Source organism: Nelumbo lutea, chromosome 3 (genome assembly GCF_056320005.1).
Source record: "Nelumbo lutea isolate HS-2025 chromosome 3, American lotus-T2T, whole genome shotgun sequence".
NCBI classification, from domain to species: domain Eukaryota; kingdom Viridiplantae; phylum Streptophyta; class Magnoliopsida; order Proteales; family Nelumbonaceae; genus Nelumbo; species Nelumbo lutea.
The window spans coordinates 34644170-34657856 of NC_142686.1; the positions used below are offsets into that span (position 1 = coordinate 34644170).

General features: G+C 41.8%; 1 protein-coding gene across 6 annotated transcripts in view; it reads left to right on the plus strand.

The window, feature by feature from the left end:
* LOC148864176 (glucosidase 2 subunit beta-like) overlaps positions 1 to 13687 on the plus strand; it is a 57801-nt gene that overhangs the window by 17861 nt on the left and 26253 nt on the right. For 3 of the 6 annotated variants that reach the window (XR_016109831.1, XM_088977837.1, XM_088977836.1), the window contains exons 7-11: positions 9825 to 10200; positions 10324 to 10425; positions 10513 to 10614; positions 10710 to 10767; positions 10907 to 10975. Coding sequence is in view for 2 of the 6 variants with exons in the window: in XM_088977837.1 (XP_088833963.1) it covers positions 9825 to 10200; positions 10324 to 10425; positions 10513 to 10614; positions 10710 to 10767; positions 10907 to 10975 (707 nt within the window). In the remaining 4 variants the exon portion in view is untranslated. The remainder of the gene's footprint in view (positions 1 to 9824; positions 10201 to 10323; positions 10426 to 10512; positions 10615 to 10709; positions 10768 to 10906; positions 10976 to 13687) is intronic. The other 3 variants (XR_016109830.1, XR_016109832.1, XR_016109829.1) reach the window with 1 other exon arrangement.

Below are 13687 nucleotides of genomic sequence, written 5' to 3' on the forward strand. Positions count from 1 at the left end.
ACCTCTTAAAAAGTCACGCCCCCCCTGTTTTATTGGTCGAGCCAGCAACCTTCCCTGTCTGAGGTTGCTTGTTCAGCCCTCTCCCTTTCGCCAATGGTAGGTTTTTGTCTGTTTCCCCTGACACCACCTGTGCAAAGGATCTGCCATTTGTCATATCCTTATCTTGCTTTCTCCAGGTTTGACTTTCCAACTACCCCAAAACTTTTTGGCTTCCTAGAACTTGTTGGCCCATTTTAGTGAAACATTCCTTCCCATTTGAATTACCGAATCTCACAGGTCCACGTAGTGCTTCTTCTTCCTCCTTCTCCCCTCCTACCATACGAGCCTCCTTCCACAGCCCTGCTTCAATGGAGGAAGCTAACCACACAGGGACAAAGCTCCCCTCTGTTCGTACCTCTATTTTTCGTGGAATGTCTTCTGGCTTCACACCACTTAACAGGATTGCTACTGAGTAAAGATCACCCCAGAAAGCTCCTTTCAAGATTCCTCCACACAATACAGCTATAGACTCTGCTATTTCTCGTTTCCATAGATGAAATGGCAAGCCCATTACACGCACCACCACACCATCTTCGACAAAAAAATCCTTGGAGTTGGATGTTGGATTCCATTTAAAGACTGAATGATCGGAAATCAGCCTGAACATTGATAGCTGATATTTTCAAATCATTCTCTAATGGATCTAGGATGGCTTTACAGCTATCAAAGGGGGTTACTATGAAGACACTCTTCAGCTTCAACCTGGTTGCCAGTAAATCAGCTACCCTCCTCCAATCATTAACCTTTTCCTTGGCTTGTATCACAAACTTACTATCGCACTCCTCTCTCTCTAGACCTCCCACCATTCTGCATTAGCCTTTTGTTTTTGCCATGACCACTGGCCCTTGTTTTACCCTGCTGTTGCTGAGATATGCCTTCTCCCTTATGGAGGCTTTTTTATCATTTGCTACTCTTTGGACTAAGAACTCTTTGAGCAACCAGTCAACTTCCCCCCAACCTTGGTTCTGTTTTCCTGCTGGTAGACACACCAGTTGCCTTCGTCCCTTACCAAAAAATTCAGCCAAAGCTATGAAGAAACCTTTTCTATTCCTCTTACATTCAACAACATATCTTCTCCCTTCTAATGTACTAAAATCCTGCCAGTTTATCTGCTTACCTTTTGAACAGGCTCCAGCTATGAACTCTCTTAGCCACTCGATCACTTCTAATCCTTCCAGCAATACTGTACCCTTTTTCGCTTCCCTTACCTTCAGGCTTACCTTCCCCTTGATTCTCATCTCTTCAAACATGAGATTTTTTGCTTCTATCTTCAAGGATCTTCTCCACTGACCTGCCTGCACGAACTCCATTGTTGCTTCTTCCCCGTATCTTTACCTTTTTTCTTCCCCTAACGACATGGGAAGGTTGACATTACTGCTGTTTATCTTGCTTGTACATTTTTAAAGAAAACTCTAGACCTGCATAGAGGCCTGTAAGTCTAAGTGGCAGCAATATAGAAAACTCTAAGTCTAAACTGTTATGTGAGGCCAATAGCCCAATAACAGAGTAATAAAGAAAGTGTAACAGAAACATAAAGTAATAAAGAAAAACAACAATAGACCTGCATTGAGGCCTGTAGTTCGGGCATGTTCACTTGTAAGTTAGCCTGACAGGCTATTTGTTCAGTCTCCACCAGAATCCCATGGCATAGAAATATTCGGGACAATAGGCTCCCTCCGAACTCTGAAGATATCAGTATTTAGTTGGAAGTTGATGCAAGGCAACATTCTCACTGATCTTGTGTACAAAGACTGGGCATTCCCCTCATTTCAGCATGTATTTGCTTCTGGAATAGAGTAATTGGACCAACAGACCACCATCTCATTGATAGTATGCTGGCTTTAAGGCATGGGATTTCTTTAGTAAAACGATGGACATTCTCCTAGTACAGTTTCATCCAATATGTGCTAGGCTGTTGGGCTGGTTCTCAAGAGGTGCAACTCTTCATAATCTAATGGGTCAAGCCATATGCTGTTTACCCCTCATTGTGTGGGAAGTATGGAAAGAACGGTGTAGATGGAAAATGGAAGGTACTTTAATACCTTTTGAATCCATTATCCTTACAAGAGCTCAAGTGGCAACCACCCGTCAAGGACTGCTCCATTAGAGAGGTTCTGGCACTGCAAGCTCTTATTAATATTGTTAAAGTGAGCCGAATAAGGGTAGTTTAGTCATCTTATCTTTGTTAAGTTGTTTGCTTATGTGGCAGTCTTATTAGAGACACTCTGCCCCACACTTAAGTAAGGTCAGTTTAGTCTTTGTAAATGTGATTAGAGACTAATAACTATTAAGGGGTCGACTGATAGGGTTTACCTATCAGATTCGACAGTCCCTTCTTTTCTTTATTCTTCTTCTCTTCTTCTCCCTCTTCTTCTTCCTCCTCTTGCTTGGTTTGGGTTACTGTAGCAGCAGTCCAAACATGGTATCAGAGCCATGTTCCTGACCTACTTCAGTTCGTGAAACATCTCAGCAGGGTTCGTGTCCTCTCTTCCTTCGTTTCTGGGCTGTCAATGGAGAGAACTGGTTTGTCCTAGGTCTGAAACACCTCAGCTCGTCTCTCTCTGCTGCGCATAACCTTCTTCATTAAGAAAAGCAGCTTCAGTAGTGAATGGTTGGTTGAGACTCTCAAAGGAAGGTCGGTTATCTCATCTCCTTGTGTTGCTGGTGTTTCTGGGTAGAAAACCTTCAAGAACCTGCTAGTATTGATCAGAACCTAGAGAACTAGTTGCCCTAGTTCTTGAGAGAACCCCAAGAACGGGCTGTGTACAGTAGCCGAATGGTGTAGGGGCTGCTGTAAGTTGCTGAATGGTGTAAGGGCTGCTGTAAGTGGTCGAGTGGTGTAAAGTGTAATGCAGTGACCTAGCCAAGTTCTTTGTGGTCGTGTAGTGCCCTCTTAAAAGTGATAAACAGGTCTGTACTGGGTGTAACAGATATGACTATGTGGTGGTGCTTGTGATTTACAATCTTTATTGAGTGGCTGTAAGAGGGCTTGCATGTGATTAGTAAGTGTTAAATTGATGTTTATGTGGTTCGCGGTGTTGTGAAATCAATAGTAGTGTGAACAAGAACAAGGCGTGTGTACCCATTGTTGTGTTTAGGGGCTGCTATAGGAGCTGGAACATTAAACTTCTAATAACATCACTCAATTTATAGCTGAGAATTCAGGTTAGAGGCAACGGTGAAAGAGTACCATGGCAGCAATGGGAGATGGGTGTAATGATCAGAAACCTAGTGTGGTGGTTCCCTTTGACTACCTAGGTGTACAGATGACCTCAATTAAACTGAATGGGGAGAACTATGTTCCATGGGTCAAATCAGTGGAAGTTTTCCTCAAGGCAAAGAGGAAAGTGAAGCATGTAAAAGATGATAAACCACCGGCTGATTCTCCAGGGTTTGATGATTGGGAACAAGAGGATGCTCAAATAATGACTTGGCTATGGAATAGTATGGAACCCAAAATTAGTGCCAACTTCATGTTCCTAGATACGATTAAGGATATATGAGAACATGCTAAGAAGCTGTATTCTAGACAAGATAATACAACAAGGGTATATCAACTTTATCAGGAATACTTTGATTTGCAACAAGGAAACAAAACACTAGAAGAGTACTATGCCTGCATGAAGAATATAAGGAATGAATTCAATGTCTATCATCCCCTCACTCTAGATGTTAAAGTTCAGCAACAATAAAGAGAACAACTAGATGTTGCAAGATTCTTAGTGGGGTTGAAATCGGAGTATGAACCAGTTAGAGCCCAAATATTAGGGAGCTCTACCCTTCCTACACTTGAGGAAGTATTCTCACGGCTTCGTAGGATTTTTTGGGACAGACAGAGAATCCCACATAGTCTGATAAATCAGCACTTGTGACAACTAGAGGAAGTGGACGTGGTACAAGAGGGGGAGGACATCCCTCCCGAGGAGGCCGTGGCAGTTCCATGTTCGGTCGGGGTGGTGGTCGTGACTCAGGGGGAGGCCGTGGCAGAGGGAAGAGTAACTCTGCAAGTAAGTGTACTCATTGTGGCAGGGAAGGACACATAGTGAATTTTTGTTATGATCTACATGGCCCTCCCTCTAAATGGGCTAATCATGCTGTAGCTGGTGAGGTTGATATCAGTGACAGTAAACAGGTAGACCTAACTCCTCTCACATCTACATCTACTTCTGGGAGGGAGATGGTAAGTGTACCGTGTGGTGAGTATGAACGGTTCCTTCAAACCACTTCACAGCATACCACTGCCACTCTTGCCCACTCAGGTATTGCTTGCATGTCATCTAAAACCTCTCCCTGGATTATTGACTCTGGAGCCTCTGATCACATGACCAGGACTCCAGGTGTGCTCTCCTTTCTTTCTGAAACTTCCACATCACAAACTGTTACACTTGCCAATGGGTCTTCATCTCCCATCTGTGGTGTTGGTAATGTTGACATGGCTTCTCTTTCTTTATCATCTTTTTATATGTACCTAAGTTTCCATTCAATCTTATGTTTATTAGTAAAATAACCAAGGCTCTTAACTGTCGTGTTACCTTATTTCCTTCCACTTGTGTTTTTTAGGATCTCACGACGGGGAAGAAGATTGGTGGGGGGCATGAAGCTAGTGGATTGTACTATCTTGACGATGGTGGATCTTCAATTGCTCTTTAGACTTCACTTACTCCTCTACAGTGGCATTGCCGACTGGGACATCCTTCTTTCAAGGCTCTCAAGATATTAGTTCCGTCTTTGAGTCATTTGTCAGTTTTGCAATGTGAGTCATGTCAGTTTGGGAAACATCGTCTTGTTTCCTTCAGTCCTAGAGTTGAGAGTCGTATGTTGAGTCATTTTCCTTTGGTTCATTCAGATGTTTGGGGCCCAATCAAAATAGTCTTATAATGGGTACAAGTATCTTGTCTCTTTTATTGATGATTGTTCAAGAATGACATGGATTTACTTAATGAAAGAAAGGAGTGAATTATTTTTCATTTTTCAAAAATTCCATGCTGAAATACGTACACAATTTGGTGTTTCAATCAAAGTTCTCCGTTCAGATAATGGTCGTGAATACTTTCTTACTTCATTTCAACAGTATTTAGAACAATATGGCATTATTCATCAAACCTCATGTGCATTCACTCCTCAACAAAATTTGGTGGTTGAACGAAAGAACCGTAAGCTCCTTGAAACTGCTCGGTCTGTTCTTCATCATATGAATGTTCCTAAACGGTTTTGGAGTGATGCTGTACTCACTGCATGTTTCCTCATCAATCGGATGCCCTATTTCATTCTTCATGGTCGGTCCCCCTTCTCTATCTTGTTCCCCACTTTATCTCCATTTCCATTAACTCCTCGTGTCTTTGGTTGTTTGTGCTTTGTCCACAATTTGAGTCCTGGAATAGACAAGCTAGATGCACGCTCCATTGAATGTGTCTTTCTTGGCTACTCTCGGACTCAAAAATGATACAAGTGTTATAATCCCATTACTCGAAGGTACTATGTCTGCCCTGATGTCACCTTTTTTGAGTCTATCCCCTTCTTCTCAAGACCTGAAGCACCTTCGTCTCCACCCTTACTTCCTCTTCCTCTTCCTGTAAGTGACCCAGTTCCAGATGCTGCTGTTGGAGTAGACTCATCACCTCATCCAGTGCAGATCACCACTGAACGACCACCGATCCGGCAAGTGTATACACGTCGAACGACACCGGCCCCTCCTCCAACTTCTACCTCATCTGCGGATCCTATCATGGCTCCTGTTGCTGAACCCCCAGACCTTGACCTACCCATTGCCTTATGGAAAGGTAAACGCAGTTCTACCCTCCATCCCATTTCCAAGATTGTTTCTATATCTCGTCTTTCCACCTCACATCGTCAGCTTGTTTAACTTTTGTCATCTATTTCCATACCTAACAATGTCCAAGAAGCTCTTAGTTCACTTGGGTGGCGGCAAGCAATGGAGGAAGAACTTTCTGCTCTTCAACATAGTCAAACGTGGGAACTCTCTACTCTCCCACCTGGTAAGCACGTTGTGGGCTGTAAATGGGTGTATACTGTGAAATACTTGCCAGATGGTAGCGTGGAGCGTCTAAAGGCCAGACTTGTTGCTAAAGGTTACTCATAGTTGTATGGCGTGGACTACATGGAGACATTCTCTCTGGTGGCTAAGATTGGCTCTGTTCGAGTACTAATTTCTCTGGCAATTATGTATGATTGGCCTCTGTTTCAGCTTGACATAAAAAATGCCTTCCTTCATGGTGACCTTGTGGAGGAGGTATATATGGAGCAACCACCTGGGTTTGTTGCTCAGGGGGAGGATGGTAAGGTGTGTAGACTGAAGAAGACAATTTATGGGTTGAAACAATCGCTGCGTGCTTGGTTCGGGAAGTTTAGTGAGGTGGTGAAGAGTTTTGGAATGAAGCAATGCCAGGTTGATCACTCAGTGTTCAGCTATGACTCAGAAGCTGGGAAGATTTTATTAGTGGTCTATGTGGATGATATTGTCATTACTGGTAGTGACAAATTGGGGATTGACAAACTAAAAGTATTTCTGCAAAATCATTTTCAAACAAAAGACCTTGGAACATTGAAGTATTTCTTGGGAATAGAAGTTGCCAGGTCAAAACAAGGTGTAAATCTGTGCCAAAGAAAATATGTTTTGATCTACTGGAAGAAACAGGATTGTTAGGTGCAAAACCGCCTGAGACCCCTATGGAACCAAATGTTAAGTTGAGCAGTGATACATGAGAAGTATTTGAAGATCCTGGAAGGTATAGACGACTAATGGGGAAGCTGAACTATCTGACTATCACGAGACCCGACATCTCCTTTGCAGTCAGTGTGGTGAGCCAATTCATGCAGAACCCTCGTATACCTCATTGGGATGCATTTCTTAGAATTGTAAGATATCTGAAGGGAGCTCTAGGCCGTAGACTATTGTATAAACCAAGAGGAAAACTTGAAGTAGTTGGGTATACAGATGCAGACTGGGCAGACTCAGTGAATGACAGAAGATCTACTACAGGCTATTGCACATTTCTTGGAGGAAATCTCGTGACGTGGAAGAGTAAAAAGCAGATGGTTGTGGCCAGAAGTAGTGCTGAAGCCGAGTATAGGGCCATGGCACACACTACCTGTGAATTAGTGTGGTTGAGGAATCTCCTACAAGAAATTGGGTTCCACATGGATAAACCTATGAGATTGTACTGTGACAATCAAGCTGCACTCCATATCTCATCCAACCCTATTTTTCATGAGAGAACAAAGCACATAGAGGTTGATTGCCACTTTGTGAGGGAGAAGGTTCTTGCTGGAGAGATGAGCATAGAACATGTGGGCACGAATGATCGGTGGGCAGATTTGTTTACAAAAGCTCTAAGCTCAGGGAAAGTGAACTATCTATGTAACAAGCTGGGATTATATGACATATATTCTCCAGCTTGAGGGGGAGTGTTAAAGTGAGCCGAATAAGGGTAGTTTAGTCATCTTATCTTTGTGAAGTTGTTTGCTTATGTGGCAGTCTTATTAGAGACACTCTGCCCCACACTTAAAGTAAGGGCAGTTTAGTCTTTGTAAATGTGACTAGAGACTAATAACTATTAAGGGGGTCGACTGATAGGGTTTACCTATCAGATTCGATAGTCCCTTCTTTTCTTTTTTCTTCTTCTCTTCTTCTCCCTCTTCTTCTTCCTCCTCTTGCTTGGTTCGGGTTACTGTAGCAGCAGTCCAAACAAATATAATGGGTGTGGTTCCTACAAGGGTTCATCTACTTTTATGGAGACCTCCTCATGGTACTATCAAAATCAATATTGATGGTGCTGCTCGCTATGGCCAAGGTGCTAGTGCAGGAGATGGGGTAGTCAGGGATAGCACAGGTTCCTTTGTTTAGGCCTTTTCATGGTACTATCAAAATCAATATTGATGGTGCTGCTCGCTATGGCCAAGGTGCTAGTGCAGGAGATGGGGTAGTCAGGGATAGCACAGGTTCCTTTGTTTAGGCCTTTTCTAAATCCTATAGCACATGTACCAATATAACTAGAGCAATGTATGATGGTATAAGCTTAGCTTACTCTTTTGGACTCACAAGCCTTTGGGTAGAAGGTGATTCACTAGTTATGGTAAATATCCTCGATGGTACTTATGGTTCTCCTTGGACAGTTCTTAGATGGATCAACAAGATCAAGGCTGATCTTGTGGATTGCCACATTGAGTTTCATCATATCCTCAGAGAGGGTAGCTCAATCACAGATTCTCTCGCCAACTTCATGTATGGCAATGCTGGAAACCATCTCTTTAGCACAGCCTCTCAGCTTCCTCAAACAACTCCTTTGAGATGGTTTGATTATTCTCTATTGTATTTATGTAATTATGTTATGGAGGGAAGATTCAAAATACATGAATCTTTCTCTCCCTCTCTTTTGGAAAAGCTTTGTCTTAATTGTTTTGTATTTTCTCTTGTCCTAGCCTCTTGAAGCATGTGAAAACACCTTCTCCCGCATTGCTTAGTAAAAGAGGTGGAATTCAGCTTATAAGATAACTTGCTATCCCTATGTGTAGGAATCCATTGTAGGAGAATACACTATAAATTGCGTTCACATGCTCGTGGAGAGTTAGGGGTGCTTTTCACACGTGCGTGTCAAGTTGAGCCAAGCCAGGGCTGGGTCGGGTGTGGGTGTATACGCGCGCCACACCATATTCTTTTTAAATGATTGTGTTTTAACCGTTTTTGTTTAAAATCTGTTTAACTGTTTCTATTTAAATGGGTTTTTTGTCTAAACGTTATGTCATCTTCTTCCTTATGTCTCTTCGAACAGGTGGCTTGCACACTGTTCAGGAGAGACACATCTCTCTGTGAGGACACTTCTGTGTCCATTCGGGTGGCTGAAAACTCTCTATAAATAGAGTGTTGGACAAGTCCGTAGCACAGGCTACTACTATTGTAATTCTGTTGGTCTCTGTCAATCTATTTTGAGCATTTTCCAATAGTGATTCACAGAGGACTGGTAAGCAAATGCACACTTACCAGAAGCCTGTGGGTTGTTTCATCTTGGAAACCAATTTGCAAAGACCCGATTGCACTGTAGGGGGCAAATGCGGTTTTAAGGGGTGTGACCGAGTGGCATGCCTCAGTTTGTTCCATATTCTCTACCAAGTTCAGCTTACCATTTCACAGTTCACATCAACTTCAGAAGCGATTCCACACCACTATTACACTTCAGATTATCGTTTCACAACTTCAGAAGCGATTTTGCACCATTGTCACACTTCAATTTGTGATTTTGCACATCAGATCTCAGAAATTGCATTCACACCATTCTCCCTTGGTCCCTTTCACTACCATATTTACAACATTCTCTCTTTCTTCCCCACATTAGAACAAGCTGTTGATTCTTTGGGAGTATTCAGACCCTATGTATGAGCTGAATTTCCCCCTGTATAGTTTTTTAGAGGGGTAAGGTATTTTAAGTCCTCCCTCATAGGGGTTTTTTTCTACATATTAATAAAATTCATGCTTCAAAAAAAAGGCCCCAGTGGATGAACGAGAGGACTTAGAAGCAAGACAATAAGTACCTAAAAAGGCACAAATGTCAAGTCCCCCCTCATAGGGATTCTTTTCTACATATTAATAAAATTCATGGTTCAAAAAACTGACCCCAGTGGATGAATGAGAGGACTTGGAAGCAAGACAATAAGTACCTAATGTAGCAAGGAATAAGTACCTAAAAAGACACAAATGTCCCTTAGCATCAATTCTAAGTGTAATTTATATCTAGTTAATTCTACTATCAATGTCATGCGTGTTGTTTCAGGAGAATGAAGTATCTGGCAATACTGAGGGATTGTCAAGAGAAGAGTTAGGGCGTCTTGTTGCTTCTCGCTGGACAGGAAAGAATACCAAATCACAAACCAACGAAGATGATGTTCCTAAAGGTGAAGACCATGAAATTAATGAAGAGATCCCAGTGAACACACATGATGAAGACCATGAAATTAATGAAGAGATCCCAGTGAACACACACGATGAAGACCATGACCACTATGCTTCAGAAAATGATGTGGATAGCCAAAATTATGATGATGATAATATAGAAGATGGAAACAGTGATGAGGAGCCAGAGGAAGAATATAATGATGATTCTACTACATCCTACAACTCTGACTCAGAAGACCAAGCAGATTTTTCAGGTCTGTGACCATTTGTTGTCTTTAAAGTACAAGTCTGTTTCCTTTTGCAAACTTAAGTACTTAACAATTCCAATTTCCTAGGTGTTCTCTAAGTTACCTGTACTCATTTTGCTTCATGTTTAGATATTACAACAAGTAGCTCATCTTGGTTGGATAAGATACAAGAAACAGTTAGGAACATTTTACAGAAGGTTAACTTGTTTCAGACTCCAGTGGAAAAATCAGGTAGAGATTAAACTCTTAAAATTTACTACACTTGGTTGGAAAATAAGCTCATAAAAAATAATATATTTTTAAATTGTGCTTCTGCAGAGGCTGCTCGTATTCGGAAGGAGTATGATGACTCCAATAAAAAGTTGTCTAAGATACTGTCAACAATATCAAGTCTGACTGAAAAGCTAAAACATGATTTTGGTATGTACAGAATCTGTTGTATGCACTTATATATGGCATCATTTCTCAAAGAAATTGCTTGCAAAATTATTCCATTGACTTGCTTTAAATTTCAGGGCCAGATAAGGAATTTTATTCATTTTATGATCGTTGCTTTGAGAACAGGCAGAACAAGTACATGGATTCCCTATTTTTCCATTGAAAACTTCTGTATCGTGATTCTTGTTTTTTCATGCTCAATTAAACCCTCCACTTGTAGTATTACTTGTTCCATCATTTTCTTTTATTGGGTGATGGAAATTCTTGCTTTCAGGTATGTCTACAAGGTATGTCCATTTAAAAAAGCTTTGCAGGTGGAAGGTCACAGTACCACCCACTTGGGGTATGTATCTCCGATTCTCGTTTTTTTTTTTGTATCTTATCTCTGATTCTCGTTGTTGATAATGAAATTGTGCACTGAAGAAAATTCTTGTTTTTTCATCCAAGCTGTGTCCCTGTGCAAGCTTGAACCAATATCTCTGTTGTTGGTTTTCCATCACCATTGACAGCTCCATCAAACTTGTTTTTTTTTAAAACCCCAAACTTTACTCCAGGTGGAGGGGGGAACCTTAAAATTATATTAAATAAAGCACTATTTTCAGAGAATACAGGGAAGAGCGTAGCCTGCCTTGCCCCAAACCTGAATACAATATGCTCGTTTCACTCATAAAAAGAAAAACCCAAAGCCTATTTACAACGCAATCTAGGAAGAAATAAAGCATTATCAAAAATAAAAAACTGAATATGTCAGGTAAGCGAGTTCTTGGAATAAAAAAGAGGGCTCTTTGAGCTATCACAAGAAGTTAGGTAAACTGTCTGCTACTACATTCCCATCTCCGAGAATGTGAGTGAAATCAATCTGCATGTCAACAGTTAACTTTGCAATGTCATCGATCTAGGTGAGAATGGTTTAGGGGGCTGAGGAGGATCCTGAAAGGATCTGAATTACTACCTTGGAATCGCTCTCCACAACAAGTTTTGTAATGCCCAGAGACTTGGCAAAAAATATAGCATCCCGGACTGCTCTGCACTCAGCCACTATGTTGGTCGTGAGACTGTAGAAGGAAGCAAAAGCAAACATAAACTGTTCATGTTCAGTTCTAAAGATCCCTCCACCTCCTGAGGTACCCGGATTGCCTCTTGAGGCTCCATCAACATTTACCTTAACCCAGCCAATCCTAGGGCAACTCCAGATGACAAGTCTAGCTTTTGGGTGTCGGGTCTGCATAGGTCTAACATTCAAAGCTTCTAGAATCAGCTGTTCCACAAAACTTGGTCCACGTTTGGGATTGGGCGAACGAATTTCATGAAGCCACTTCAGCACCTTCAAGATTACCATGCTTTCTGTTTTAGTCTGGCCTTCATACTTATGTCTGCACCTCTCTTTCCAGATCTCCTAGATAATGAAAAGAGGGATAGAAGCAATGATTTCTTTCACCTGATAATGGCATCCTCTACCTTGGTTTAAGCAGAAGAGAATTCTGTCCTTAGCCGACTGAGTTTGATGTGTAGAATGCCAAGCATAGTACTAAATGCAGCCCAAACTTTAGAGGCTAGTTTGCCAAAAATAAGAAGGCGATTGGTCTTTTCTGTTGGAAATGAGAGTTTGAGGAGCTTTAGGAAATCAAAGAAGAAGGGAGTGGTGTCTAAACTGGACTTGGAGAAGGCTTATGACATGGTTGATTGGCCTTTTTTGTTGGAGGTGTTGAAAAGTTTTGGTTTTGGAGATAGTTGGTGTAAATGGATTTGGGGCTGAATTAGAAGTTGCCACTACTCTATCTTGGTGAATGGAACTGTGGTGGATTTCTTCTCCGCCTCAAGAGGAATAAGACAAGGAGATCCACTATCCCCTTTTCTTTTCACTTTGATTGCTGATGTACTTGGGAAATTGGTTCAGAGAGCGGATTCGAGGAATTTAATAAAAGGATGGAGAGTAGGAAGGGAGGAGATACCACTTACACATTTGCAGTTCGCAGATGACACAATACTATTCTGTGAAGGTGGGGACATCAATTGGATCCGGACCTTAAAATTGGCAATACAACTCTTTGAGCGGGTATCTAATCTCAAGGTGAACTTGGATAAGAGTAGTTTGGCGGGTGTGAATTTGAAGGAGAGGGAGCTTAGTAAGTATGCAGGTGTTTTAGGGTGTGCAACCTCTGACTGGTCTATGACTTACTTAGGCCTCCCCTTGGGGGATAACACTAAGAAGGTAAGCTTTTGGAACCCGGTGGTGGAGAGATTTGGGAAAAAGCTTACTTCTTGGAGGAAAAATTATCTTTCCTTGGGGGGGGGGGGAATCACTTTGATTAGATCAACCCTAGCTAATCTTCCTGTGTACTTCCTATCAGTGTTTAAGATCCCCACAAAGGTTTCTAACACTTTGGAAAAGCTTATGAGGGATTTCTTGTGGGAGCTTGGAAAGGAAAAGCGGGACCATAGGGTGAAATGGGAGGTGGTAACTAGAGGTAAAAAGCTAGGAGGTCTTGGGATTGGGAATATTAGGAAAAGGAACATGGCATTGTTGGGGAAATGGTTATGGATGTTTCCATTGGAAAGAAACAAGTTGTGGACAAAGATTGTGGCTAGCATACATGGGTCGGAAGACAATGGTTGGGAACCTGGAATCTTGGCAAGGGCTACAACCGCCTCTCCTTGGTCAGCCATACACAAACTGCTTCCAGTCTTCTCCCCTTGTATCAGGTATGGTCTTAATTCCGGTAATAGAATAAAATTTTGGGAACAACATTGGGTCTGGGACTCACCTTTGATGGACCAATTTCTCTCTTTGTATGCTCTATCTGATTTGAAAAATGAACCCATGCCTACCTTTTTAAGCCCCTTAGACTCTCCTTCAGGGTTTGGGTGGAACCTAGGTCTGAGAAGGGCAGTTAGGGATGCAGACTTGGACCACATTATGTCTTTGTTAGCCATCATTGAAAATGTATTCTTGGATCCTAATAAGGAGGAAACTAGATTTTGGGTTCCTTCCTCTTCAGGTGTTTTCTCTCTTGTGCTTCATTTTTGAGACTTTAACTCAGCCTTTTGATCCCAT